Source organism: Rattus rattus, chromosome 1, assembly GCF_011064425.1.
Source record: "Rattus rattus isolate New Zealand chromosome 1, Rrattus_CSIRO_v1, whole genome shotgun sequence".
Classification (NCBI taxonomy): Eukaryota; Metazoa; Chordata; class Mammalia; order Rodentia; family Muridae; genus Rattus; species Rattus rattus.
In genome coordinates, this window is record NC_046154.1 from 18533929 (window position 1) to 18561573 (window position 27645).

The 27645-nt window shown below is 53.1% G+C and overlaps 1 protein-coding gene across 1 annotated transcript; it reads right to left on the reverse strand.

Annotated features, from left to right (window-relative positions):
- Positions 1-414: 414 nt before the first annotated feature.
- On the reverse strand, positions 415-27645 carry Aldh4a1 (aldehyde dehydrogenase 4 family member A1). The gene is made up of 15 exons (XM_032895348.1): positions 27348-27645; positions 16052-16145; positions 15865-15957; positions 15018-15065; positions 14238-14393; positions 12741-12890; positions 12589-12663; positions 11328-11515; positions 9112-9185; positions 7579-7775; positions 7250-7297; positions 6288-6440; positions 5586-5707; positions 4737-4855; positions 415-1951 (listed from the first exon to the last, which is right to left on the reverse strand). Exons 1-15 carry the CDS (start codon positions 27404-27406, stop codon positions 1839-1841), a joined length of 1689 nt encoding a protein of 562 aa, XP_032751239.1. The 5' UTR covers positions 27407-27645; the 3' UTR covers positions 415-1838.

Here is a 27645-nt window from a genome sequence, read left to right on the forward strand (position 1 = left end):
TGCAAATTCCCTGACTGGGCAAGCTCATCCACTGTTCTATTTAAACATTCAATAGATGAGGCCCAGTCACAGTACAAAATGTCTGCTGTGCTTCTTAAAGTCAGACCTGGAGACGCAGGCCGGTAAATCCAGCAACTCGAATGGCTGAGCCACCAGGTTCAAGGCTAACCTGGGCTACATAGTAAGACCATGTCTCAAAACAAGCATGCTGGCGCTAGAAAGATGGCCCGCCTGATAGAGCGCTCACTGCTTTTTCAGGCAACAAGAATTTAAAGGTAGGCACCCACACTGCACACAGCTCACAAATGCCTGTAACACCAGCCCTGACTATTCCAATCCACCCGTTCTGGCCTCTGTGGGCACCTGTACAAACATGCATGAACAAAAAAAAAAAAAAAAAAAACCACACAGGAGAAAAATTTAAGAGCTCACTTATTTAAACTTTACTCTCATTCAAGGCACCTTCCACGATGGTTGACCAGGTCTCTGGGGACCGTGGCCCAGCAGAGCTGACACATAAGATCAGCACACAGGGTTGAGAAACAAACAGGTGACATTTCCGATCGTTTGTCTGAAATCCACAGGGATTAGCTCAATGATCCTCCGGGTACACGAGGGAAGCGTCACCATTTTAGACATGAAAGGTTAGAGAATTTACATGGTTTTGGGGTGACCACCTTGCGGGGAGAGACGGAAAGCCATTTAAACCCAGCCACTGGGCACCAGAGTCACTACTCCCTCCAGTGGCATCACACAGAACCATGTGACAAGACGCTGGCAGTTTGTTAGATTAGGAATGAGAAGCCAGTGCGTCCCTCACCTCCCTCCATGGCCACTTTGAGTAGGTATCTGGCATTTTCTCAGGTGGCAGTAAATGCGCCTCTCCACCCCCTCACAGTATAGAACCAGCAGAATTGGGACATTTGCAGTCTAGCCCTGCTCCCTGGGAAGCAACATGGACCCTGAAAGGAAGCACGACAGAGCTGGCCTGGTACTAGTGACTGCCCCTGTGAGTGCTGAGGGTAGCCCTTGGTGACAGCTATACCAGCTCCATGCAGACCCCTGGCAAATGTCCTTGAAAGGAAACCCCACATGCTCTCAAGCCACTGGAAACATTTGATTATCCTGGACCCAAGCAGGAGCTCACCCTGGCTACCTCTGGGCTGGCTGCATCCCACAAGAGTATGGAATGGAGGCCCATCTCGAGGCTTCCCAGATTCAGACTGTATGGGGTGACCATGACTGGTCACTCCCAGCAGGTGGCCAGGAGGGATGAAGGCTCAGGGATGCACAGGCACCCTGGAGGAAGGCACATGGGTCTAAGGCATATGGCTGGACACAAGTACCTGCAGGAGGAGCTAGCACAGACCAAGGGCAAAGCCAGCTGGTGCCCCGACAGACATCTGGCTAAGGTCTTATCTCACTGGACATGTGTAGGGGACAAGGCTAAGGTCAGGAGTCTTTGAGTGTTAAGGCTACAGGACACCAGTGTTGTCTCCTTCCCTGACAGGATCCTGAAAATATCCCTCTCTGTTCTCAGGGCCTCTGAGTCACCGGGGCCGGGATGAGGCAAGAAAAGCAGTCAGGGGAAGAACCTGCCAGGTACCAGGGTGTTCCCAGCAGATGAGATTTCTGGGTGGATTGGCTCATCCTCCCCAATATGACCAAAGCCAATGACTGGGCACCTGATTCCAAGGAAAGGTACCCAGTGGCCAGGGCAGGGTCCAGCTCAGCTGTAGAGAGTCCAGGAGGAGCTGGTTGGGAGGCAGGGGGGTCAGTGCAGAGATGTCTGTCATTTGGATGGACAGATGGTTTGACAACAGAGGTGCTGGGCAGGGTTACTGCATGTAGGAGTATCGCCAGTCCCCCAGGGGCTTATGAGTCTCCTTGATGACCTGGGGTGAGGTCCAGCGTAAGATGTAGTGGGGGCCTCCTGGTTTGTCATTGGTTCCTGTGGGAAAGAGAGTACACAATAGTTCTTGGCAGAGAGGCAGAGAGAGACAGAGACAGAGAGAGACAGACAGAGAGAGAGAGAGAGAGACAGACAGACAGAGAGAGAAGAGAGAGAGAGACAGACAGACAGAGAAAGAGAGAGAGAGAGAGACAGACAGACAGAGAAAGAGAGAGAGAGAGAGAGAGAGAGGGGTGTGGCAGGTAGGTGGGGGGCGGGCTAGCACAGTGAATGGGATAGCACAGGACTGACAGCTAGAGGGGTGAATGGTGGCTCTGTCCACAACGCACCCTGCTGAAGGCTTGTAACAACTAAACACATTCACAGCCTCAGGGCTTGCTGAGCAAATGGGGCCCAGTGTGCACAGCTGGGGGCCAAGTATGCATGGCCGGAGGGCAGATGAGAGGCTGAGGCTCTCAGCAGCAAAGTAATAAAAGGCCAACCAACCAAAACCAACACTGCCCAGCCAAGCCGTTCTTTAGAAATGAAAGACAGTCAGTCCAAGAATTAAAACACAATATTTGAGCCTATCATTTGACCACAGGAAGTAGGTAAGAGAGAAAGAAGGAATTATAATAAAATTAAATTACCAAACCTTAGCTATCAATAATCAACATAAATGTAAATGGGTTAAATTCTGCAATTAAAAGTCACAGTGAGTGAATGGTTTTAAAAAACCAAGACCCAGACTGGAGAGGGAGCTCTGCAGTTAAGAGCTCTTGCTGGTCTTCCAGAGGCCCAGAGTTTGGTTCCCAGCATCTACATGAGGTGGCTTACAACCTCCAGCAGCTCCAACTCCAGGGTACCTGACACCATCTTCTGGATCCTCCAGGTAACTACACACACGTGGCCTGTTACTTGTATACATACACACAATTTTTTAATTACCTAAAAAAATGTGTACACCTTTAATCCCAGCACTTGGGAGGTAGGGGCAAGTGTATCTCTGAGTTCAAGCCAGCCTGGTCTACAGAGCAAGTTCCAGGCCAGTCAGGGATACATAGTGAGATCCTGTCTCAAAAAAAACAAAACAAAACAAAACAAAAAAGCAAGACCCTGGGCTGTTAAGACAATTTAACAGGTAAAAGTGCTCACCGTCAAGCTTAGTGAGCTAAGTTTGGTCCCCATGACCCACATGGTGGAAGGAGAGACCTAAGTCCGACAACTTGTTCTGTGACATAATATGTACACTATAGCACACACATGCACACACACACACACACACACACACACACACACACTCATTAATTAAATCAAAGTTTTTTTTGAGAAAGGGTCTCACTACACAACCTTGGCTGGCCTGGAACTCTCTATGTAGACCAGGATGGCCTTGAACTCACAGAGATCCACCTGCTTCTGCCCTCCAAGGGCTGGCATTAAAGGCGTGTGCCATCATACCTGACCCTGACTATACATTGTCTAATAGAAACTCACTTCACCCCCTGAAGACACAGGAAGAAATATAAATGAAATCTCAAAGACACAGGAGTCGCTCACAACAGATAAAATAAACTTTAAACTAAAACTGGATGGGGAGGTGAGAGGGAGGGAGAGGTTATGAATGAGGAGGCAGTGAAACCAGGACTAGAAAATAACAGCTGTAAATACACAGGCAACCAATATCAGAGCATCAAAACACAGAAAGCAGATATTAACAGACACAAAGGGAGAGAGAGACTCCAACACAAATGCAGGAACTGCATGCTTGCATGCAGGCTGCACGTGCGCACACACACACACACACACACACACACACACACACACACACACACACACACACTCACACCTTACACGGGGAAGGCCAAGTTATTAAAGGATCATGAGAAATGCTTTGGAAATTGCTCTCTAAAAACTACAACAATCCCCTCCTGAATATTTAGCCAGGAAAGAAAATGAAGTGGGCATGCTGACAAGTTATCTGTGCATCAACATTCACTGCCACTCTATTTGCAAAGCTGCCAAGAAAAGAGAACAACCGAGCGGCCCACTGACCGATGCGCGCTTGAAAAAGATGTGGTACATACACACCATGGAATATTATTCAGTCATGAAGAGGGAACTGGGAGCCGATGCGCTATGTGAAATAAGCCAGGCTCCGAAACACTAGAATGATGCACTCTCGCTCTGTCGGAACCCAAAAGAGCTGACCTCGTAGGAGCTGGCAATGAGAGTGGTTGCTAGGCTATTAATTGCAGACAGGAACAGGTAAGTCCTGGGGTGCTGCATTCTGCACCGTGGTGTGAGTGTGGGTGACAGCTATGTTATATATTTCAAAGACCTAGAAGTAATGGCTTTGAATGCTTTTTAGTCTGTCTGTCTGTCTGTCTGTCTGTCTCTGTCTCTCTCTCTCTCTCTCTCTCTCTCTCTCTCAAACACACACACACACAGACAGACAGATATTTGAAGAGACAGATTAGCGGACTTAAACGTTACATGTCACATAAATGGATAGAAACATCACGTTCCCCATTAACCTGCTCTGGCCATGGCTACCACTAGCCAGTAGTGGCTGCTGACAATTCACTGTCTCTCCTGAGCCCAAGCTTCCCCTATTGGACTCAGGTGATCTTGAGCCTGGAGGTGGACCAGTGGGCACAGAAGCTAAAGGCCACAGCCCTCCCTGTGCCTCAGCTTCCTCCCCATACAACAGAATGGACTCCTAGTTTCCAAAGCTCCTGAAAAGCCTGCGTTTGAACATCCACACACCCCACAGTGAGCTGTTGTTCCGACTCACAACCTCAAGGTGTGACCTACGGCCTCTGACCAGGACTTGCTACCCACTCACCTGAAGCCCGGGCGCCCCCAAAGGGCTGCTGGCCCACCACAGATCCAGTAGACTTGTCGTTGATGTAGAAGTTGCCAGCAGCGTTCCTCAGCATCCTCGTGGCTTCTTGGACAATCGTTCTAGGAGACAGGACAACAATCGCAGGGGCTGCCAGACTCAAGTGTGGCCTTCAATCCCTCTTACAGCCCACACTGACTCCTGCTAGGCAGGCAGCCATGTTAGGAACAGAATACTGGCCAGCTGCTAGAGTGGGCCCTGGGAGGGGAATCAGCTCACTGGCCTTTTGGAGCCACCGGGAGGCGGATACACAGGGGGTCAGGCCATGACCGGTGGGGTGATGGGGGGGGGGGTCCCCAGTCTAATTCATCCGTTTCACTGAAGCAGAACAAAAACCCAGAGCCTACGCTTCCTCCTGGGCTCCAGCCCCCTTCTATGTGAGGCAGACAGAGTGGCTACAGGGCCAAAGAGGAAAGAAAATATAAAAATTCAAAGTTAGGGTGGCAGGACCCACGTCAGATCCGTCTCCACTGCAGCAAGTCTGCAGCACAGGGCAGAGTGGTCACCTAGCTCAGTGAGGCCCCCAACAGATCGATCATGAGCTCCCCAGGCCTGTCCCTGGAGATTCAGACAGTGGTCACCTGGGGCTCCTGACAGCTATGTACCTAACAAGCTAGACTGCTGTGTGCCCGTTTGGGGCCGTCTGCATTTAGGTCTAAGATAAGAGGGCTGAAGAAAAGCTCTGAGGGAAGGTGGAAGAGGGATAACAGAAACTGCATCCAGGAGGTGAGGAGGGAGCTGAACTGGCGAGGCCTGCACGGCAGCACTGCTCCCAGGGCTGAGGACACTTACTTATCCTGGGCAAACACTGCCCCCGTGAGGCCATAACTGGTAGTGCTGTCGACCAGTTGCAGCGTCTCTCTGTATTTCTCATCCGGGTACACATACACTGTCAGCACAGGGCCGAAGATCTCCTGGGAGAGGAGAGAGGGGAGAGGGGTTGGCTCCTGCAATGTCCCCATCTGGTCACCTTCTCCACCATCCCGGCCCACACAACAGCCCTGAGCAGGGGCAAAGATTCCTCCATGTCCCCTCTGGTCTCTGTGCCCGGCTTCCTGAGCATCTGGCAGAAGATCCAGAACCTTCTGGCTTCCCTGCCATGTCTTTACCTGAAAGGTAAAGCAGCCAGGCCCTGTGGAAGGCAGGAGGCTCACTCAACAGCAAATGCTAAGGCGGCCTCCCTCCTCAAGGCCCCTCTCCCACTAAGGGTGTGCTTTCTCTGGCTCTGCACCCGCATCCCATCTCAGGCGTCAGCCACGGCCAGACCATAGCGAGCCCACAGTTGCCATATCCTTCAGGAGCTGCAGCTGTGACAATCGGGTGCTAGGATGGCCACAGGCAGCACCGACAGCGACAAGGACAGAGTCTTGGACAGGCCGGAGCTCCTGAGCTCACTCCTGCTGGGAGCCACTCCTGTCAGCTGCCCCCCCCCCCCCCAGCCACGAAACCAGAATAGCATGAGAAAGTAGCATGAGGACAGCCCCCTGCAGTCACCTCCTTCATGATGGGCTCCTGTGGGTCCTTGCTCTCAATGATACACGGCTCCACGAAGTAACCCACCGACTCGTTACACTGGCCGCCCGCCAGGATGCTGAGGCTGGGCGAGGAACGCGCATGCTCCAGCCACTTCTTTATGCGGGCGAAGGCCTAGCGCAGGTGAGCAGGAGCATCAGAGACAATCACTCGCTGCCCCACCACACCCCATACTCACCCCAAAATACCTCTGTCTAAAAGGGGGCAGGGTTGGAGACACTGGAGGTCTGGCTAAACCATGGAAGGGACACAGAGGAGAGTCCATGTGGTGTGTGTGTGTGTGTGTGTGTGTGTGTGTGTGTGTATGTATGTGTCAGAATGCATGTGTAGTATGTGCCCCTGGTGATGTAGTGGTTGAGTGGCATTTATATGTAAGTGCGTGTGCGATACGTGTATGTATGTGTATGTTGTGTATGTCTATGGTGTGTGTATGAGTGAGTATGCTGTGTTTTTTGGAATCTGGGTATGTGTATATAAGCATGTGTTATGTAGCATGTGGGCATGCACATGTGGGGTCAAACTACAGTTATCCTTACATACCAACATATTCCGAGATAAGCACACAGAAAGGTGCAGGTGCATACACAGCTATGTGTTTACTTTTAAGCACACGGTTAGCTATGATGGCAGGCATGTGGCCACAGAGATGGGTTCTCTAGGCCATCTATATAATGATCCAAGAGCTGTGCTCTCGAGTGCACACGTTGCGGGCCTGCATGTGCACATACATGAGTGCGTGCACACAGACGCACTTTAGGGGCTTGCTGAGCCTGGTTTGAGGGTGTTTCCTTGGATGATCCGGCCCTCTTCCAAGCCGGGGAGGCACACATCTAGTTACAAGCAACACTGACCAACCTGTCCCTCTGTCCTAGATCTGTGCCCACCACCCCTCCCCCAGAATGCACTGCATCTCGCCCCCCTACCTTGGCATCAATCACTGCAGAGAAGAAGGTCCCAAAGTCCTCTGCAGGCTGGGGACAAGAGAGAGAGAGATGAGAGACAAGAGAGAGAGATATGAGAGAGATGAGAGGTGAGAGAGAGAGAGAAAGAGAGGGGGGGGAGGAGACACTATAGGGAGAGACGGGATCCCTTTTCCTACATGCACCCCACCCCGCATGCGCAGAGCCCCAAGGGGAAGGACCCAGCCTCGGAGAGGCAGAGAGAGCCGCAGGGAGGCACTCAAAGAGCTGGAGAGAGCAAGTGGTCTCCAATCCCATCAGCCACCTGCTGTGTGAGCCTAGGCACCACTCACGTTGCCCACTTTGATCCTGCTGTGCTCCTCCAGCAGTCGCCCTTTGATCTGTGGCCACAGCGACTGTGGCACGTAGAGGCGCGAGCAGGCTGAGCACTTCTGACCGCCATACTCGAAGGCCGAGCGCAGCGTCCCGCTCACCACGCTGTCCACGTCGGCCGAGCTGTGCACGAAATGGAAATTCTTCCCGCCACACTCTGCAGAGCACGGGGTGTGGACATGACTGGGTGCAGCCCAAACCACCGCCCACACCAGCCCGCATCCCCACACTCAACGGCAGACAAGGAGAGGAGGCAGGCAGAACAGAGCATCCTGGGGAGTCACAGGCCAGGCCTGCTCCACTCCCCTCCCTGGCAGGGAGGCTGGGGGAGGGGACAGGAGAACAGAGCTTTGGTCCCAACTCTCCATCACTGAGGAAACCAGACTCGAGGGGCGAGCACTGCAAACCAAGCTCCCAAGGGCCCACCCTTTCCTAAAGGTGGGCCAGGTTTTCCTGAAACCTCCCATGGAAGCCCACCTACTCCTTTACAGAAGACCTTCAGACAGGTCACAGCACGCCCCCACCCTGCCTCAATTTACCTGCTCAGTAACAACAGGTAACGTCAGCCAGCCAAAAGCACACACCTGAGCTGTCTCCCCAGGTCTCAGACCACTTCCATTGCCCTGCCCCCATCTCAAAGAGGAATTAACTGAGGGACCTCGATGCAGCCACTGGCTCCAGGGTGGGCCACGCCCCAAGATCGACTTGGAAGCTCAGTTGCTATGGGCAACCCAGGCACGCATCAGAGGCTGACGACCTCAGGAAGGGCCTTCCCACAGCCCCACCTCACACTAGCGGTTTGAAGGCTGAACCGTCAGTCCCGGATTCTACTGTCAAATGCACCCCAGGCAGAAGTTCTTTGAGGTCTCAGCGTAGTGCGTTCTGAAGTGTATTCTACAACCCCTGGCCCCTGGGGACTGGGCAAAATGGGGTTCTATGCAAAATGGGGTTCTATGGCCCAGGGGGTTTGGGAAACACTGCATAGCTGGTTATGCCCTCAAAGCATATAAACGGAGTGCTGGAAGCTCTGAGGCGCCCTGCAGGAGAAGACTCCATCAGCTTCCCCCTACACAACACACACCAAGCTTTTGTGATCAGAGAATGGTTTCTCAGGAGGAGAGTTACCACTGTCGATGACAGGCTGGCCTCTCAGCCAGCTTCCTCCTCTCCTGTCCCCCTCCACACCTGCTCAGACCCATGCCATCCACACAGCAGCCCCCACCCATGTGTGCTACCAAGACAAGTTTAAAGGAACACAGCTTTCAGTGCCCGCTACAGGCATGATTGGGTGTTCCGAGCTCTCGAGTGGCTCCTGAAGCGGCCGGGGGTGGGGGCGGGGAAAGGAGGTCACTGCACAGGCTGACAGAGAAGTCCCCAGTGTTGGCTCCCAGCATCCCAAGAAGATCCCGGTGGTCACCCTTCTTTATCTCCTGGTTGCTTATAATGGCCCAGGAAGTGGGGGTCCCTGGAGGTGTGTGAGGGGCGGGACTTACCTCCAGCCAGGCGTGGGAAGGTACGGAACCGGTCCAGATTCTGGGCCACCTGCTTCCACAGGTGTTTGAAGGTGCTAGAATCAAGGAGTAGAGAGTGTCAAGGAGCCTCGAGAGGAGGGGCTAAAAGACCTGGGGGAAATGCCAGAGGGGGCGCGCAGGGGTCACGGTAGTGCCAGGAGGAACTAAGTGGGTGGTGGCAGCTGTGATAGGGGGTGGGGTGGCACCCAGAAGGCCCAGATGTGAAAATAGATAGTGCCCGTCCTAGCTCTGACATGGGGCTATGTGACCTTGGGCTCATAACTTAATGCCACCGAGACCCCAATTCTGTGCCTCACCAACAAGAATGAGCTCCGCCTGTGGGGGATTCCAGTGTGAGCCTAGACTCTGCCTCACGCTGGGCACACTGCAGTCCTTCACAAGCGATACACACCCCTGTGGCTATGGGGGGCATCGTAGACCCAAGGCCAGGCCTGACGGCACGAACCAACCCTGAGACTGCCCGACCTGCGGCCCCCGAGACACAGGCTCCTCCTGGGGCTTCACTGTGACCAACCTCAACACCACAAAACAATAAAAATGCTAATCACCTTGCACAGCAGCTAACGGTAATTTATGACGTTGCTACCTTCGGCCTAGCAGCTTGCCAGAGCGTGGCAAACAGGGGGCCAGGCCCACTCTGCCTGCTAACAGGCAGAGACCCGAGCACTGGCAGAGCAGGTCTCTGGGGGAAAAGGCCCTGTCAGCATTCCTCAAGCTACCACCCACACCGGCGATCCGGGCACAGAAGGTGCAGAGAAGCCACTGCAGGTGCCACACAGGAAAGGGCTGCGGATGCTAAATGGGACACCGGGCTGTCCCAGTCAACTCCACCCACATACCCAGAAGGATCCTCAGTCAACGACCTACCCATGACTCGACTGCCCCCAACTGTATGTCCTGACATTGTCAATCCCCCTGAATAATGAATACCCTTTCTGCAGAGGCCAGAATGCCCTGGGCCCAGACCCCAGCTGCAGATGGCCACTGGGTCACCACCCTAGGTTCTGAGACCTCTACATAATCCATGGCTATTCTCCTCATCCCTGGAGCTTCTGGAGCAGCTCCAGCCAGATCCTAGGACAGAGTACAGACAGGGGGAGGCGAGCCAGCAGTAGGCAAACCTGGGATACATAGACCCAGGTATAGAGCGGGACTGGCAGAGCTACAAAGTGTTGTCTACCTCTAGCTAATGGTACCATGAGACGTGCAGGCCCAGGGAGACCGGAACATACACCATATAAATTAAAAAAATAAAACACGGGGTTGGGGATTTAGCTCAGTGGCTAGAGCGCTTGCCTAGGAAGCGCAAGGCCCTGGGTTCGGTCCCCAGCTCCGAAAAAAAAAAAAAAAAAAAAAATAAAAAAAAAAAATAAAATAAAACACTCCCAATTAGACATGTCTGGGCCATGGCTGTTAGGAATCCAAGAAAATAAAGCCAGCCCCTCCTAGATGCAACGGGCAACCCCAGCCTGAAACAGGACAGTGCTTACACCGTTCCCTAGAACCTTCCGTGTCTCCCACCACCTTCATCGTGCAACCTCTGCAGATTCGGAAGGCTAAGGAGCGGCTGGGCTGAATCTGAAAGGTGGGACCAAGGGAGGCGGAGTAGGGGATGGTGAGTGAGACCTTGACCTCACTGCTTACTTACGTCCAGCCTTGACAGAGCCCTGTGTGCCTCAGGGGTTGGTAGACACTTGCTGAGTCTGTGTGCAGATGCCTGGTGCAGACTGTGTCTGACCCTCCAGGCCCAGGGGACATGCTCTAACAACATGTCGCAGGCTTAGCCTGCAGGCTCCTTAGTGTCTCCTCCTTCCTATAACCCCGTCGTTCCCACCTCCTCATCTCTGCCTAGTCTCCAAGTGCCCTCTCCAAGAAGCAGGCCCAGCATCTCCTGTCTCTAGCTCACACGTTCATGTCCTCTGTGGTGGAAGGCTGCCATCAGCCACGGGCCGTGTTTCCAATGCTCTCCACTCTCCTTTCCCTGCCTTTCAAATAAGTATTCACCAAGACAGGGACCCTCCATTCTCATTTGGCAGGTGGAAAAACAAAAATCAGGTGCAGAGAGGCTCGCCCATGCTCACACAGAGGAAGTGGGTAAGGTCAGCGTGTGTGTGAGCGCTGGGTTCACAGCTCATGTCCTTACAGCCCATGCCCTACCCCACCCCTGGGAGACTTACGGCACACTGCCTGTGAAGTTGATACCACAGAGGTGCTCTGAGCTGGTGACTGTGTCCCCGAATGTCGGCCCATCGGCTGGCACAAACTGGATTACGTTGGGGGGCAAGCCAGCCTCCCGGAGGATGCGGTAGACAGCGTAGCTAGCCAACATGGCGGTGTCACTGGGCTTCCAGAGAACCACGTTGCCCTGTCATAAAGGTGTCAACCATGACTCACAAGGTGGCCGCAGGACACCAACCATACCAAGGATGTACCCCACTGCACAGCATGGTCACCCCTCCTGGAACGCACTTCACGCCCCACCTAAGCTCACTGATACAATGTCTGTACTGTTTTCCAGAGGCCCCCGCCATGGAGGCCCCAGTCTTCACCTCTGACTCTGGCTTGGGCTCCCTTTCCTTGCAAGCCTGGGCCGAGCCTTGCCTTCACTCCAGGCTACAACTGTTTCCAGTGTTCTGGGCCATTCCTGGGTGTGGCTGGACAAGTACACACAGACTACATGCACGTGTGCTGGGTCAGGGCACGTGCACCATCGTAAGCACCAGGAGAGCCTGCTCCATGATGCACGAGGCTGTCCCTGTGCATGTACACAGAACACACACACGCCATGCCTACGGTCCAGGCTGCTGGGCCAACACCAGCTGTCTTCCTGGCAGGCTGTTGGGTCCCCCACATCAGCCTGGGCGTTCCCGCTAGTACAGGCGCCTTTACTCAACAATGGTGGCAGACCTTGTGGCTCTCATCTCTGAGCTTCAGCTCCAAGACCATCCAGCCTCTGAATCCCTATCTGTTCCTCCACAAGTCCCTGCTGTGCATCTCAGGTGCCACCCGGCAAAGAGGCACAGGGGAAGCCTCTCTCATTGCTTTTTGAATTAACTGACATCATCAGTACACAGCATCAATGGCCGCCACATGTATGAGCCCTCCAGGTCCCCAGCAGCAGCCGTCTGATCTGATCCATGGCTCACTTTCCGCCGGACCTGCCTGGCATCTAGCGACATCTCAATCTTCTCAGGCTGATGGCGTGAGCCCACCCGCCCCCTCTCGAATATGCACACGCACAACCATTGCTCCTGCTTGACAGAGGAGGAAACTGGGCCTCTGAGCTTGGGTTCTGCCCTGGTCTCTCACAAATGGACAAGGCTGTAAGAAAAACCACAGCCTCAGCTCCTCTCATCTGTACTTCTCCCACGACTAAGGGCAGATACGGTTCGTTGAGATCCGGGGTGTGACTAACTGGCCCTTGTCCCCCGTCCTCACCATTAAGGCCGGTGCGCCTGCCAGGTTGCCTCCGATGGCGGTGAAGTTGAAGGGAGAGATGGCCGCCACGAAGCCCTGAGGAAGAGGGAGGTGGTGAGGCAAAGCTCAACATTCCCAGGAGTCCCTGTGGCTCAATGCCTGCCCTGCCAGACCTCCAGTCCCCGGTACACCACGTGGTTGGTACTGGGTGGCACGCTGATGGGTTGTTCCCCCTCCAGTTCCACAGCGAACTTGGCGTTGAACCTGAAGAAGTCGATGAGTTCAGCTGCGGCGTCAATTTCTGCTTGGATCACGGTCTTGCCCTGTTAGGAGGTGGCCCAGGGTCAATGACATCAGACAGGACAGAGCCAGCCCGGAGAAGGGAACAAAAACCTCCAGTGAGCTGACCATGCCTGGCCCCAAGTCTGAGGAGGGAAAGGACCTGATTCTCAGGCATCCGAACCTCTCCTCAGACAAATACACACTGGACCCACTTGCAGTGCTCGTAATTCTTTGGCATATTGGTAGAGTGTGTAGCCTAGGAGGATAGGACCTGCAGAGAGCTTCCTAGAATCCCTTGACTCTCAGGCCAAATAAAAAGGGGACCCCAGTGTGACAAGCCCACACATCCAGCTTCCTGAGGATGTCTCATATCACAAGCTCAATGCTGAACGGAAGGTGGGGAGCTGCTATCCCAATCCCACACAGCAGGGGGCGCTCTCGCCACGGAGCCGGGTGAGCAAGTGAGCAGCCTGGTGTTTTTGGAGGCTGTTAATTCTTAGGAGTTCAGGTGAGCAGTTCCTTGAGCAGACTGAATCTCTCTCCAGGGCTCCTTCCTCAGCCCAGTGCACCACTCACTCGACAAACCCACTTCTCAAATCACAACTTAAAAGATGAAGGAAGACGAAGCAAGACACCTCTCACACAGGCGGTAAATATACACTTACGCCACAGCCTGAGATTTAACTATAAATGACACCAAACACAGGGCTCCGGACTGGAGTAGAATGGCCCTCAGAGGACAGAATAGAGCCAGACCAGATGGTCAGAGTCCCTTCTAGGCAGGGAACGCTGGGCAGAGGCAGAGGAGGCCTGAGCTCCCCGACTCTATTACAGGCAGAACAGTCTGGCAGGAAACAGAAGAGTGCTGGAAACAGTGACAGAGGAAGGGTAGAGGGGCCCAAGGTAATGGGGTGAGAACCTGGGAGAGACCCTGGCGGTCCCTGAGCCTGGAGCAACTTTGTGGTTCTTTAAGAGCTCCCACTGAGGGGACTGCAGAGGCCTGGCTGATCTGAAGGCAGAGAGACTAGCACAAGTTCCAGCCTGCAGCTTGTGAGCCCCACGTGTCCCAGGTTGTCACCTTTGTAGGTGGCAGTGCCATACAGCGATGTCAGAAGGCTCACCTACTAGTAAGGCAACTAATGATCCTGAAATGACAAAGGCATGGCCCAGAGTAGGATGGAGAACTTGACATGACGGGCCATCGCAGGACACATGGGCTCACCATGATCAGCCAAGTCTGGTAACCTATGCTACTTCCCGACTCCTCGGCCTTGTTTCTGGGGAACATCTCCAAGTCTCCGACAGCTCCTGTCACGCAGAAGCTGTTCAGCTAATGTCTGGTGACAGGAATGGAGTATGACAGCCTGACTGGGCCTGTCCATCCTCACCTGTCCCACCATGGTCTTGGCAAGGACTTCAGCCCTTCGGGGCCCGCTCAGCATATCTGCCGCCTTCAGGAAGATCTGGGCCCGGTCTGCCACGGGCTTCAGGTCCCACTCTTTCCTGGCAAGCACGGCAGCTTCGATGGCTTTGTTGAGCAAGGCCTGGAGAGAGAGGGATAAAGGGCTGCCTTCTGCCTTATACAGCAGGGCACAGAAGGGGGACCAGAAGGACACTGGCTACCAGCAGAAGGGCCCCCAGTCCTGTCCCCCACTGCTACAGACAGCCTGTCCTGCTGTCATTCTGAGGTCTGAGGCTCCTGACCCACTCTCTCCCATGGTCTAACTAAGGAGGTACCACACCCTCGGGACCGCTGACACTCCAGCCTTGGGGTCAGAACCACAGCTTGACACACATACTAGCTACAGGGGACCCAGATGCCACCAGCCCTCATTACCCCTCACTAGCCCCTCCCATGGGCTCTCACTCTCGGCCTGCCTTTCCGTCTATGTATCTAACTACTCTAACTGCTCGGATTGACTTACAGAATCCACCCCATCCCTGAAAGACCCCCTCCCCAGGTCAGCTCCAAGCGGTGGGCACGTTAATGGGAATATTTGGTGCTACTGCCACTCTGATCAATACAGCTAAGGTTTGGCTCGAGTCAACCTGTACATGTCTGGTTCTGTTGCAGACACAGCCCAAAGACCTCAGAGTCGGGAGAGGGGTGGTGCAGTCCACTCCCTCCTGCTGGACCAGCCACGGTCATCGGGGACTTGGGGACTCACCTTGTCGGCATAACAGAACTTGGCCACCTTGTGTCCATGGTTAAAAGGCTGAAAGAAGGGGGGGGAGGTGTCACAGTTTATCAATTAGGCCAAGACCACGAGCACTCTGCTCCGTTCCTTATCAGCTTCTGTGGTCTCTCGGACCTGCCTGAATCCCACCCAACTTACCGTCTATGGCACCAGGCCACAGCAGCTCCCTCCTCCTCCTCCCTGGCTCTCCAGGCCTAGAAGCTGTGCACCCGGCCAGCCTCTCTTCCAACAAGTCAGTGGGACAGCTCAGTGGGTAAAGGCGCTTGCCACTCAAGCTTGGCGACGTGACTCCAATCCCCCAGAACCCACGTAAAGGTGGACGGAGAGAAACAACCCCACAAAGTTGTCCTCTGACCTCCACAGGAGCCCTGTGCTCAGAGTCACAAAGCTCGTGGGAGTGTGCCTAGAGAGGTAGGCTAGTTCTTCCAAACTGGATCCAGTGCACAGTGCGCTTGGAGTTCTGAGTAGACTCACTGGCAAAAAGGCTAGCCCTTCCCTCTCCCCACCTCTGACTATAGACCTGTGAACTCCCCGGTCTGTTGACGGCCATACTGTTTTCTTGAGGGCTGAACCCAGCTGGGGACTGACCTATGGGAAGAAGCCACCAGGGACACACACACCCTTCCCAGGCTCCTTGTTGTGGACACGACTCAGCAATGGACCGAGCATGGCACCCTATGATTCTAGAACTTTTAGGCATCCACAGAATTCAAAATTTGGGAGGGGACAACGCCCCTTACAGGCAGAGACCACAGCTCCAGGTCCGTGAGCTTCCAGGGGGAGGGACAAGGTGAGGCTGAGCCCTTGTCAGACCTACCGACAGCTGGTACCGCACATCGGAGGTCCACACCTCCTCGTCCCCAACAACGCAGGGGATGGCTTCTGTCTGGTCCTTCAGGTCGTTCAGAGCCTAGGAAAAGGGACAGAAATGTGGATGGGAACTTCCTGTCTCTCTTTGTTCCATGCCCCTCACACCCTGGGGACACCCCCCCTCTCCCTGTTACCTTCTGCAGTGCGTCCCGCTCGGGGCTGCCCTGAGTAAACGCTAAGATGGGCTCATTGGCCACCTTCAGAGAGGAGGCATGCTTCCACCGCAGCCTGGGAATGGAACAAGCATGGGGAGGGAAGCAGAATGGTTAGCAACTACTATGTCAGTCCCTGTGTCTCCATGGATGCCCCCCCCCCCCGCTAGCCCAAAGCAAGTTCAGGGTTTGGGGAAACACTTGGCTATGGGTCTAAGACTTAGAAATCCTAACTCTACCCCTGTGGGTCTTCAGGCGCATTGTCTGCTCAGAGTCTGTTTCTACTGAATGAGAGGCCGCCAACCCCCTGAAGTCATTTTGGATATGTCTGAAATCCACTCCACAGAGTCAGGCTTTCTCCACACTGAACGGGTGAGCCAGGGAGATGCCCTCAGCAGAGAGCTGGCACTCAAGTGGGCAAGGGTATCAAATGTGGACCAGGAACTTGGGAGGACTGGCTTAGGTGCTGGGGGCAACAACAGGCAGAGTTGGTTCGGAGAACCAATGTCCTGATCCTGAGACCTGGTTGGTGAGTGGCCTTGTCCCCTTCCTTGTCTAGGAGTGCAAAGAGGGGGAAGATAGAAGGACAGGCACCAGTAGTGGGAGGGTGTGTGTGGGGGGGGTGCTATCATCATTCCAGAGCTGAAGGCCCGCCCCTTTTCCCAGATGCGGGATGCCCCTCCTTCCACCACCCCCCCATGGGCCTATTTGTTCTGCAAATGAGGACAGCAAAGGACATCTTAATGTTAGCAATACGAACAGAGCACAGGCCCCAGGGCAGGCCTCACCAGCTGTCCAGATAGCTGCTCCTGACGGAGTAAGTCAGCTGATCACCTCATAAGGAACATGGCCAGCTGAAGGCTGAAATTACGAGAAACCTGAATTTGAGTCCAGACCAGCAGTTCTCGGCAGGTGGGTCATGACCGCATTGGGGTCACATATCAGATATCCTGCATACCAGATATTTTATGATTTATAACAGTAGCAAAATTACAGTTATGAAGTAGCAAAGAAATTATGTTTGGGGAGGCACCACACCATGGGGAACCATATTAAAGGGTCACAGCGTCAGGAGGGTTGAGATCCACTGGTGTAGACCAAGCCAGGCACCATGTGTGAGATGCTGGGATAGGTTACCACGTGCCTGATGCTCGGGCCGGGTGAATCGAGGGGACAGTTTAGAAGGGCAGAGAAGCGACCCCTCTCCAAGAGCCGCTTTGCGGGAGCACAGTGGCCTGAACTGCACTTAGACAAAATGAAGAGATCTCTCCGAGAAAAGCCGCAAGCTGTCCCTCCCCCAGGGCAACCACACTCATCAGGACAGAGCGGCAGGGCAGAGGGAGAGGGGCCACGTGTTTCTCCTTTTCCCATGAGGAGAAGTGCAAAGGCCGTGCAGGTTTAGTCAGGGAAGTCTGGAGGGAAAAGAAAGCAAACCCATGTGTGGTGGGTGTGGCCCAGAGGGCACATTCCAGGAGGAAGACCGAGCAGAGAGGTGGAGTAAAGGCCAAAAGAGGCCTATAGGGTTGAGAGACATTTGATCTTCAAGAGGAGGGAAACTCCTAGCATCCACAGGGAGGTGGTGAGGGGAGGTGTCCATTCTCCCTCCACTGTCACACCCAGAGTCACATTCCTAGGTCCCAGCCTAATCTGGTGAGGCCTATTAGGTTACTATGGAGACCAGACCGCTAAAGGAAGGCAAAGCTACCGGAATCTTCCATGTCCCTTCCTCCTGTAGTGCTGAAAACAGGGAGAGAGGCGTTTGACCTTTCTAGGGCCTGACAGTGAAAAGGTAAAAATCTACCACATGGTTCTGAGTCCTGTAGGCCTCCAGGCCTCACCCAACCACCCACCGTGGTGCGGTCATTTCTGGTCATTTCTAGAAGCAGATAAATGAAAGTCAGCCAGTCAAGATCCCTCTCCACCAGGGGTTGGGGATTTAGCCCAGTGGTAGAGCGCTTGCCTAGGAAGCAAAAGGCCCTGGGTTCGGCCCCCAGCTCCGAAAAAAAGAACCAAAAAAAAAAAAAAAAAAGATCCCTCTCCACCAGCACAGTTCATCCACTGTGGGAGACCTGGAGTCTGCTTCCTCAGCGCAAGAATAAATACTACAGGCCACCATCAAAGGTCACCTCCATCTGTGCGTGAACATGCCAGTCATTCCTCGCCCACTGGGTCAGGATGGGCTTACAAGGCTCAGGAGTTTCCAAAGACCTCTCCCCAATCAGGATCATGTTCAGGACAGACCCAGCTCTGGTGGGAAAAAGTCAGCAAACACCCCACCCACACAAGGTCTCTTTTCCCCCGCCATCCCGCCGTCCCACCCCTCCATCCTCCAAAGCACTGCCAGAAACAGAAGTCCCACGGACCTCCACCCACCCTCCTCAGGGCAGAGGCCCACCATGACATGAGGCTCACAGGGGCTTGTCCCTGTTCCTGGAAAGTCTCCAGGCCCTGAAGAGGCTCAGAAATCAAGCTGAGCCTGAGTCAAGCGCTTCCAAAAATAACAGGACTTTCTCCCGACGGGCTTTTTCTTTTGGGCTAGCGATCTGTCCTGATTTTAACAGGCACCCTCCAGTGGCTTGGACAAAGATGGAGGTGGATCATTCCACAAGACGTCAGGCTTCCAGGACAGTGGTTTTCAAGCCTTCCTAATGCCGCCATTCTTGAATCAAATCGCTCGTGGCGTGGTGACCCCTGACCATAAAATCACTATTTTCGTCGCTACTCTCGTAACTATAACTTTGCTACTGCTGTGAATCATAATGTAAGTATTTTTGGAGATAGAGGTTTGCCAAAGGGGTAGCAACCTGCAGGAGGATTCCTGAAGGCCCTTTCTAGGCAGGATGGTTTTCCTCATTCATTCATTCATTCATTCATTCATTCAGTCAGTCAGTCAGTCATGCAGTCATCCATGTAATCAGCACACGTAGCCCACAGCAACAACACAGATTTAATCCACCCACCAGGTGGTTTACACCCCACACATTTCCAAGCTGGACCTGGACCTCAATCTTTCTGCTGTGGACAGGAAGCACAGGGCAAGGTCTGCATCTAACTCACGTTTCCTGGCAACCAGGGAGAAGCCCCTAAGGACTCTAGGGCCAGGGCCTAAGCCAGAAAGCTGCTCTTCCCTGCAAGCTTCAGAGACCACGGTCCCTTTCCCCACCTAGTGGTGGGAGATGTCGTGATTTCCAGGAAGAGCCTGAGCCAGCAAACTCAGCACTCGTGAGGGGAGGAGATGGGGTGGAAGAGGGCTGGACTCCACCCTGTCCAAGGTTCAAAGGACCGTCAGCATTCATCAGCGTTGACACAGCAGCCACATCTCCCCCGCTATCTATCTCCAGGGTGCTCATGCCATAACCAAAGCCACAGTCATTCTGCCTCTTCAGTACCGGGAACCTGTTCTGAGAAACACACACCTAAATAACTTAGTCATTAGGAATGCACCAGAGAACGCCCACACAGAAGCCTCAGGACGCAAGCCGATTCCCGAGGGACCTTTCGCAACCAGGGGATGCTGCAAAAGGGGCAGGCAGGACACTGCCACACCATGATAGGACGACAGGCTGTTTTGCAGACAGCAAACGTTTTTATTTTATTTTTGAAACAGGGTCTCACGGCACTGAGCCTAGATAAGCTCCAAACTCACTATGTAGAGGAAAATGGCCTTGAAGTCCCCAAGTGCTAACTGGGATTACAGGTGTGCTTCTCCATACTGGGTTTATCCAGCGCTATGGATGGAAGTCAGGGCTCCAGGCGTGTTCCGCAAGTCACCATCCAATGAGCCACATCCCCGACACTCCGTTACAATTGCACAGGACCGCCCCTGGGTGGGTGAGCCCGTGATTGTCTATACAGCATGGTGGACTCTTTCTAATGTGTCACAGCGTACATGTGAAGATAAAAAAAAACAAAAAACAAAAAAAAACAAAACAACAACAACAACAAAAAAGCCAACTTGTAGGAGTCGGGTCTCTCCTACCACATGGATCCTGAGAGCCAAACTCAGGTTGTCAGACTTGGCAGCAAGCGCCTTTACCTGCAAAACCAGCTTGCAAGCCCAAGACCCAGATTTTAACATGAAAACCGGGTCGAGGGAGACTCAACTTAAAACCACTTCTTCTAAAACAAAGACTCAGATCCCCGCAAGTCCTCAGGATCATTCCTTATCACACATCCCTTGCAGAAGCGCGGCCGCCCCGTCCTTTCCTCAGACCTACTATCACACTTTGATGCCCTTTACAGGTGGGCCCCCCTACCCCCAGGTCTGAGGGGGCTCCTTTCTATCATCTCAAAGCCAAGCAGAGGGATTCATGTCAGAGCCTGAGGATGCGATCCTGAGGCAATCAGCAAGCTCCCGGGAGCAGCCTGGGTCTCCTCAGCGCATAAGCACCAGCAGAGAGAGAGAGAGCTTGGGAGGGAGCAACGAATGCACGCGGGCTGTGAGGGTGTGAGAGCCGACCGCACACCTCCAGGACTGGGCTTGTGGCATTGGACCTCTTGCTAGCTAAGTACCAGGTCGAGAAGAAAGTAGAAGCTATCTTGCTCCCTTTAGCCTCCTGTTTTCCAGCTGTAATCTGGAGCCTGATAAGGCAAATCCCCCTTATCACTCAATTAGGTGTAATTAAGGTAGCAATGGAGGCTCCTGGGGAGGGGAAAGTACAGGCCCAGGGCGGGGCAGCCTACACGAGCCACTTCACCCTGATGCCCTGGAAGACAGCGCAGATCATCCCCTGAGCTCTTAGGGTGCCGAGCACTGGGTGGAATGAGGTACGGGTACTGTCCATGTGTCATTTCTAACGCTGTGATAAAATACTCTGACGACAAGCAACTTGGGGACAAAGAGGTTTCTGTTAGTCTGTCACTGTGGGGACGTCAAAGGCAGGAGCTTGAGACAGCTGGTCACATCCACAGTCAAGAGCAGAGAGAAGAGAACACATACATGTCCAAGTACTTGGGCTCAGCTCGGGCGAGCTTATGCCTAAGGAATGATGCCTCCCACAGTGGGCTGGGTCTTTTCAGAATTAACTCAATTAAGATATTCCCCCTATAGATGTACCCACAGGCCAACCCAAACTAGACAGACAGTCTCTCAATGGGACTCTCTTCCCAGGTGTCTCTAGGTTGTGTCAAGTTGACAGTTATAGCTGAGCATCCCAGGCACAGGTACCCTCCCAATGCACTGGGTTGTATTGTGACCCCATTTTATGGATAAGTAAACCAATGCTCCTCATGGTCACAGCTCATCTGGAATGGTGTAAGCTTACAGATTCAGGAGACATAGCCTGTGGTCAAAGGATATCTTGGTTATCTTGGGCTAGCCTGGATGATGGGACAGGTCAATCCCTTGACCACACAGTGCAAAGGAACCACTCACTTCCTATATGGAGGAGGAGAGCGCCTCAGATGGACAGTCACCAACACTGTAGCCCAGCCTACCCTGCACAACGTAGACCAGGCTGGCCTCAAACTCAGAGATCTGCCTGCTTCTGCCCCCTAAGTGCTAGAATTAAAGGTATATGCCACCACACCCAACCTGGAGGACTCTCCTGCTGTCCAGGTTTCCTCAGTATTTCTGTCAGGGCTGGCCACTCAAGGTAGCTGACTGTGGGAGAGAGATGGGTCATCCTATTACAGTAAGTCTCCGTTTTCTGGGTGCTAAGCACGTGTCAAACCACTCAGCATCCATGAACTCATTCACCTCCAAGCTAAGCAAGGCCTAGTGATGAAGGCTTGTAATCCCAGTTACTCTGAGGTGGGGGCAGAGAGATTGCAAGTTCAAGGCCAGCCTGGGCAACTCAGCAAGACCCCCAAAATTAATGTTTTTTTTTTTTTAAAAGGGCGGGACATTCAGCCCCATGGTAACTACCCGCCTTACACACACAGACTCCCAGCATTGCAAGAACAAATAATCCTGAAGTCAAGACAACCGTGTGAGAGTCAGCGAGGTTGAGCTGAGAAGCCAAGCCCCCTGCACAGAGCCAGAGCTGCTTAGAGGTGGAGCCAGCATCCAAGTTGCAACTCCATTGTAGGCCATTTTGACAGCAACAGCTCAACACCTACTGTGTGCCAGGTGCCGAGTGTTTCCAGGCGCCAGCTGATAAGGATGGACTTGAACCCTGGTCAGAAACATAACGAGGACCTCAGGCTCCACCTGGTCCTTCGCCGTATTCACAGAGTGCAGAGCAAGCACCACACCCTCACATCTGACCCTTGTCATTGCCTGCGGCATGGCTGCCAGGATTATCCCCATTCTACAGATGACGACACTGAGGCAGGGCGCTGGGTGAGGTCAGGAACCCTCCACCTGCAGGACTCTGAGATGTACCCGGAACAGTGGAAAGGCGCAGAGCTTGACTACACAGCCTGCGCCAGGGCAGGACAAGTGGCTGAGCCAAGAATACTCCCCAACAACAGGAGGGCTGGGGTGAGGGATGGAGGTGGGGGGAGGCATGGCTGGAAGCAGCTCTGGGATTCACAAAAGACTCACCAACAGGTCTGGAACAAAGGAAAGTAAGGGACAGAAATGAGCATCCGTTATAAGCCAAAGACAGAACTGGCGAGCTACTCTGTTCACTGAGTTTTTGTGTACGTGGAGGGAAGGCAGCTCAGTGGTCGAGTGCTCACCTAGGATCCGAGTCCCATCCCGTACACACACCCACAGACGTAAATTTACATACAGATATGTATCACGCATGTTTCAAAGGATCTAGGCAGGGAAATATCATATCACAAAGGCCATGGATGAGGAAGTTAACACAGAAAAGGGCAGAGGTCAAGGCGGAAAGGAAGCAGGTGATCAGCAGCTTGACACCCTCAGCCAGTTTTCCTTCATTTCCACGGGCCTCGGTTGTTTAATCTGTGAAATGGGGAGAGCAAACTTCTATATCGCTGGCTGCTGAGGGGCTGAGGGAGATAATCCACGTAAAAAACGAATTTAAGGGAAGAAGTGGGGCCCGGGGAAGTGGCTCAGTGAGAAAGTGTCTGTGTGTGTGTGTGTGTATCTGTGTGTGTGTGTGTCTGTGTGTGTATGGTGTGTGGAGTCTGCACACATGAGTACAATGCCTCTGTGTGTGTGTGTCTGTGTCTGTGTGTTTATGGTGTGTGTGTGTGTGTCTGTGTGTGTGTCTGTGTGTATATGGTGTGGTGTGTGTGTGTAGTGTATGGTGTGTGTATGGTGTGTGTGTGTGTGTCTGTGTGTGTCTGTGTAGTATATGGTGTGTATGTGTATGTGTGTGTGTGTGTGGTGTATGTGTGTGGAGTCTGCACACATGCATACAATGCCTGTGTCTGCGTGTCTGTTTGTGTGTATGTGGTGTGTGTGTGTTTTTGTTGTGTGTGTGTGTGTGTGTGTGTGTGTGAGTGTGTGTATGTGTATGTTGTGTGTCTCTTATACAAATCTAGATGTGTATAGTATACCTCTGTGTGTGTGTCTGTGTCTGTATGGTGTGTGTCTGTCTGTCTGTCTCTGTGTGGTGTATATGTGTGTGGAGTCTACACACATGAGCCTGTGGAGATCAGAAGAGCTTACTGGAGCCTCTGGAGCAGGAGTTAGGAGTTATCCAACGTGGGTGCAGGGAACTGAACTTAGGTCTTCCGCAAGAGCCGCAAGCCAGTGCTCTTAACACCTGAGCCATCTCTCCAGTCTAAAAGTCAGCTTCTAGGGGAGATGACTCAGTGAAAATGTGCTTGGCCTACAAGCAGGAGGACCCGAGTTTGAATCCCAGAACCCATGTAAAGCTGGGTGAGAGCAGCACACATGTACAAACTGGAGAAGGAAACACACAGGCCAGCTGACCTGGCCTACCTGGTAGCTAAGAACAAGCAAAGTGCATATGACACCGTGTCACAAACAAGATGGAAGGAGATGGCCAGCACCCAAGGTTGTGTATCTCTGACTTCCACTTGTGGCGCTCTCTCTCTCTCTCTCTCTCTCTCTCTCTCTCTCTCACACACACACACACACACACACACACACACACACACGCACCTACACTCACAGGAATGCTAGCTGAGTGCACACGCGAGCATGGGAGCACACATGCATGCACGCACGCACATACACGCACATACACGCAGGCACACACACACACACACACACACACACACTCGAATATCGCACACTCAGTTCCAGAAATCAAGAGATTTACAAAACGTTTCTCAAGTCTTTATTTCGAATATAACTCAGACACACCAATTCATGTCAAATCATCCCCCACAGGGAGCTGCGAAGCCATGCCATGGGGGTTCCGGGGGGCTCCCACTTTTCCCAGGCTGATAGAGTGAATGTAGCATGGCTTGTGCAGAGTTCAGAATTCACAGTTGGTGAAATGCCAAATTGCCACCATTATTAAAACTAAAGTTGCCCCCAAATGACACAGGACACAAGAGCAGTGGAGAAGCCAGGGTCAATTTTAGGGTCTGTGTTTGAGAAAAAGAGTTGTGCATTCTCTCTCTCTTCTTCACCTGCCTACCTTGTGGGGCTGAGCCACTGCTAGATCCTTGGACTTCCATTCACAGCTGCTGCTGACCACTGTTGGGGAGTTGGACTACAGACTGTAAGTCATCAACCAATTCCCTTCCTGTACAGAGACTGCCCACGAGTCCTGTGACTCTAGAGAACTCCCACCAATACAATTACCTTTGATAAGTCATTCTCTTGAACTAAAAACCCCAAAATTGGCATCAAAGCAGGGATTAAGTGTGACCCCACAAATCCACTAAGAACACAGAGGAAGCCAGGTTGGGTGGTGTGTGCTTTTAGTCCCAGCACTTAGGAGGCAGGGGCAGGTGGATCTGTGAGTTCAAGGCCAGCCTGGTTTACGAAAGGAGCTCCAGGACAGCCAAGGCTGTACAGAGAAACCCTGTCTCGAAAAAACAAACAAGGCCTGTGGAGATGACGCACGTCTTTAATCCCAGAGGCAGGGAGATGAGGCCAGCAAGACAGCCAGAGCAGCATAGAGAAACCCTTTCTCCAAAAGAAATTAAATAAATAAATAAGTCTTTAAAAAATGAGGGACCCAATAACAGCAGTTGTCCCAGAGTTGTGCCTCTCCACCAGTGAGGAGAAGACATCTATCTGGACTGAAGAAGCCACCAGGACCAGAGGCACAGGCTGGAAGCTCTTCTAACCATTTTGCAGACCTGCCCCAAAGGTGAATGAATGCCACGGATGTTGAGAAACCCCTCTGGGCACACTGCCAGGCCAGCCGCACCGTACAAAAACCAGGCAACCAGAGCCCAGAGAACTGGTTGCAAAATCTTCTCCCCACCAGCTCAGGGGGCGTGCACACTTAAGAGATCTGGATCCAGACCAACTGTAACTCTAGTTACATCTGCTCAGTAGGCAGAGGGGTCCCCAAAACAAGTTCCTAGGCTTAATGTGGGGTCCCTCATGCTCGTTAGCGAGCTAAATGATAGTGCTATTTGAAACTACTGCAGAACATGAACTGTTCCAAAAGAGAAGATGGGGTGCTTGGGTCCACACCTTTCTCCCCAGTTAAAACTCCCGAGGGCTGGAGAGAGTTAAGAGCACTGACTGCTCTTCCAGAGGTCATGAGTTCAAATCCCAGCAACCACATGGGGGCTCACAACCATCTGTAACGAGATCTGATGCCCTCTTCTGGTGTGTCTGAAGACAGTGACAGTGTACTCGTCATATATAAAATGAATAAATAAAATCTAAAAAAAAAAAAACTCCTGAGAGCCCTGAGTTCCACTCACTGATCGCCCCCCCCACCCCCACCCAGATCCCCTTGACTGAAGTGCACCTTGAGAATCTATGAGAAGGTGGCTCTGCCCATCCGGGCCTTCCATCCCGGCTCTGCAGTGGGTGGTCTCAGAGCAGGAAGAAACAGAAGAGCTGCAGGCTCAGTTCCCAAGAGGAGCGCACTCCTCCCCAGCCCCATACATGTCCTTTGCCTAACGGCTTCACACTCCATGCAGAAGGGCTGAAACCTATCCACGCCATCCCATGGGGGCAGGGAAAGGGCCACTGATTAACTCAAAAAGGTCACAAATCAGTGGAGGTAGACATGGTCGGACGCAGGCCACAGAGCAGGCAAATAATAACCAAAGTAGGGGTGCGGGGTGCTGTGTAACTCTACAAGGAAGGCAGACAGAAATGGGGAATAATACCCAAGCAGCAGGCTGTGAGCCCCACTGGGGCAGAATCTTGGAACACATCCCTGAGGGGACCAAGGTTCTGGCTGAACAGCAAGCCGCTCTCTGCCCTAGAGAGATGTCTGAACCAAAATGGCAGTCCACACAGTGGAAGCCAGACAGCTCTTTGGAGACAGGGTCTCTCATGATACCCTGGCGGACCTTGCACTCACTACACAGACCAAGCTGGCCTGGCCTTGAACTCTCAGAGCCCAGCCTTCCTCTTGCCTCCCAGGTGCTAAAAAACACGTGTGTGTGTGTGTGTGTGTGTGTGTGTGTGTGTGTGTGTGTGTGTGTGTGTGTGTTTTTGAGATAGGGTTTCTCCATGTATCCCTGACCCTCCCAGAACTTGCTCTGTAGGCCAGGCTGGACCTGAACTCAGTCAGCAATCTGCTTGCCTCTGCCTCCAGAGTGCTTTTTAAGGAACTTGTCTGAATGAACTTATGCTAATCTCAGGACAAGCCCCAGGCCTCACAGAGCCGCATCACAAGTAATAAAAGTCATTATGGCACCCACAAAAGCCCAATATTGAAGAGAAAGGGAGAGGACTAGAGAGGTCCCTGGGGCTGTCAGGAGGCTTCAGAATGTGAACGCGAGGTTGTCCAAGGTCTGGGAGAATCGGTAAATTTGGAATATCCAGCGTTAGGAGGAAGAAGAGTGGAGGAAGGGGGCGTGGGCACAAGTCTGGGCGCCACACCCTACCCAGGGGTTCCTTGGCTAAGGAAAACTGACCATCTAGGACAGTGGTTCTCAACCTTAAGGACACCACCTCGAGCGACCCTTTCACAGAGGTCCCAAATCAGCTATTTTGCATATTAGATATTTACATTACGATTCATAACAGCAAAATGCTGTCATAAATTGGCAGAATTTTACAGTTGGGGGGGTCACCACACCATGAGGAACTCTATTAAAGGGTCGCAGCATTAGGAAAGTTGAGAACCACTGCTCTACAGAGACCTGGTAAGGGGCCACAGGGTCTCCATGGGAGAGTGGATCTGCAGGACGCGACCCCGCGCTTAGGAGAACCATGGGGACCTTGGAGAGCATGGCTGCAGACGGAGCAGACCGGGATTTGCCTGAGGCTTTTAGAGGTCAGGCAGCAGAGGGGTTCACTCACCCAGAGCCCCTCCAGGCGTAGGACAGCAGGGATCGGCGAAGCAAAGCCGGCGGCAGCATCACAGAGGTTCTAAGAGTCTTGAGCGGTTGTGGGAAGCTCAGAGTGAGCCCTGAACCGCAGGACTAGGCAAGCCCGGAGCGCACCACCTCTGCGGGAGGCGCAGCATCTACCAGTCCACCTGCCCCGGGTTCTCTCCGCGGGTATCCCCCCTTGTGAATAAACATCAGACTTATTTAATATAAAAAAATACTACTGTGGGCTGCGGGTCAAGGGAACGCGGCAGGAAAGTCCCGAAATG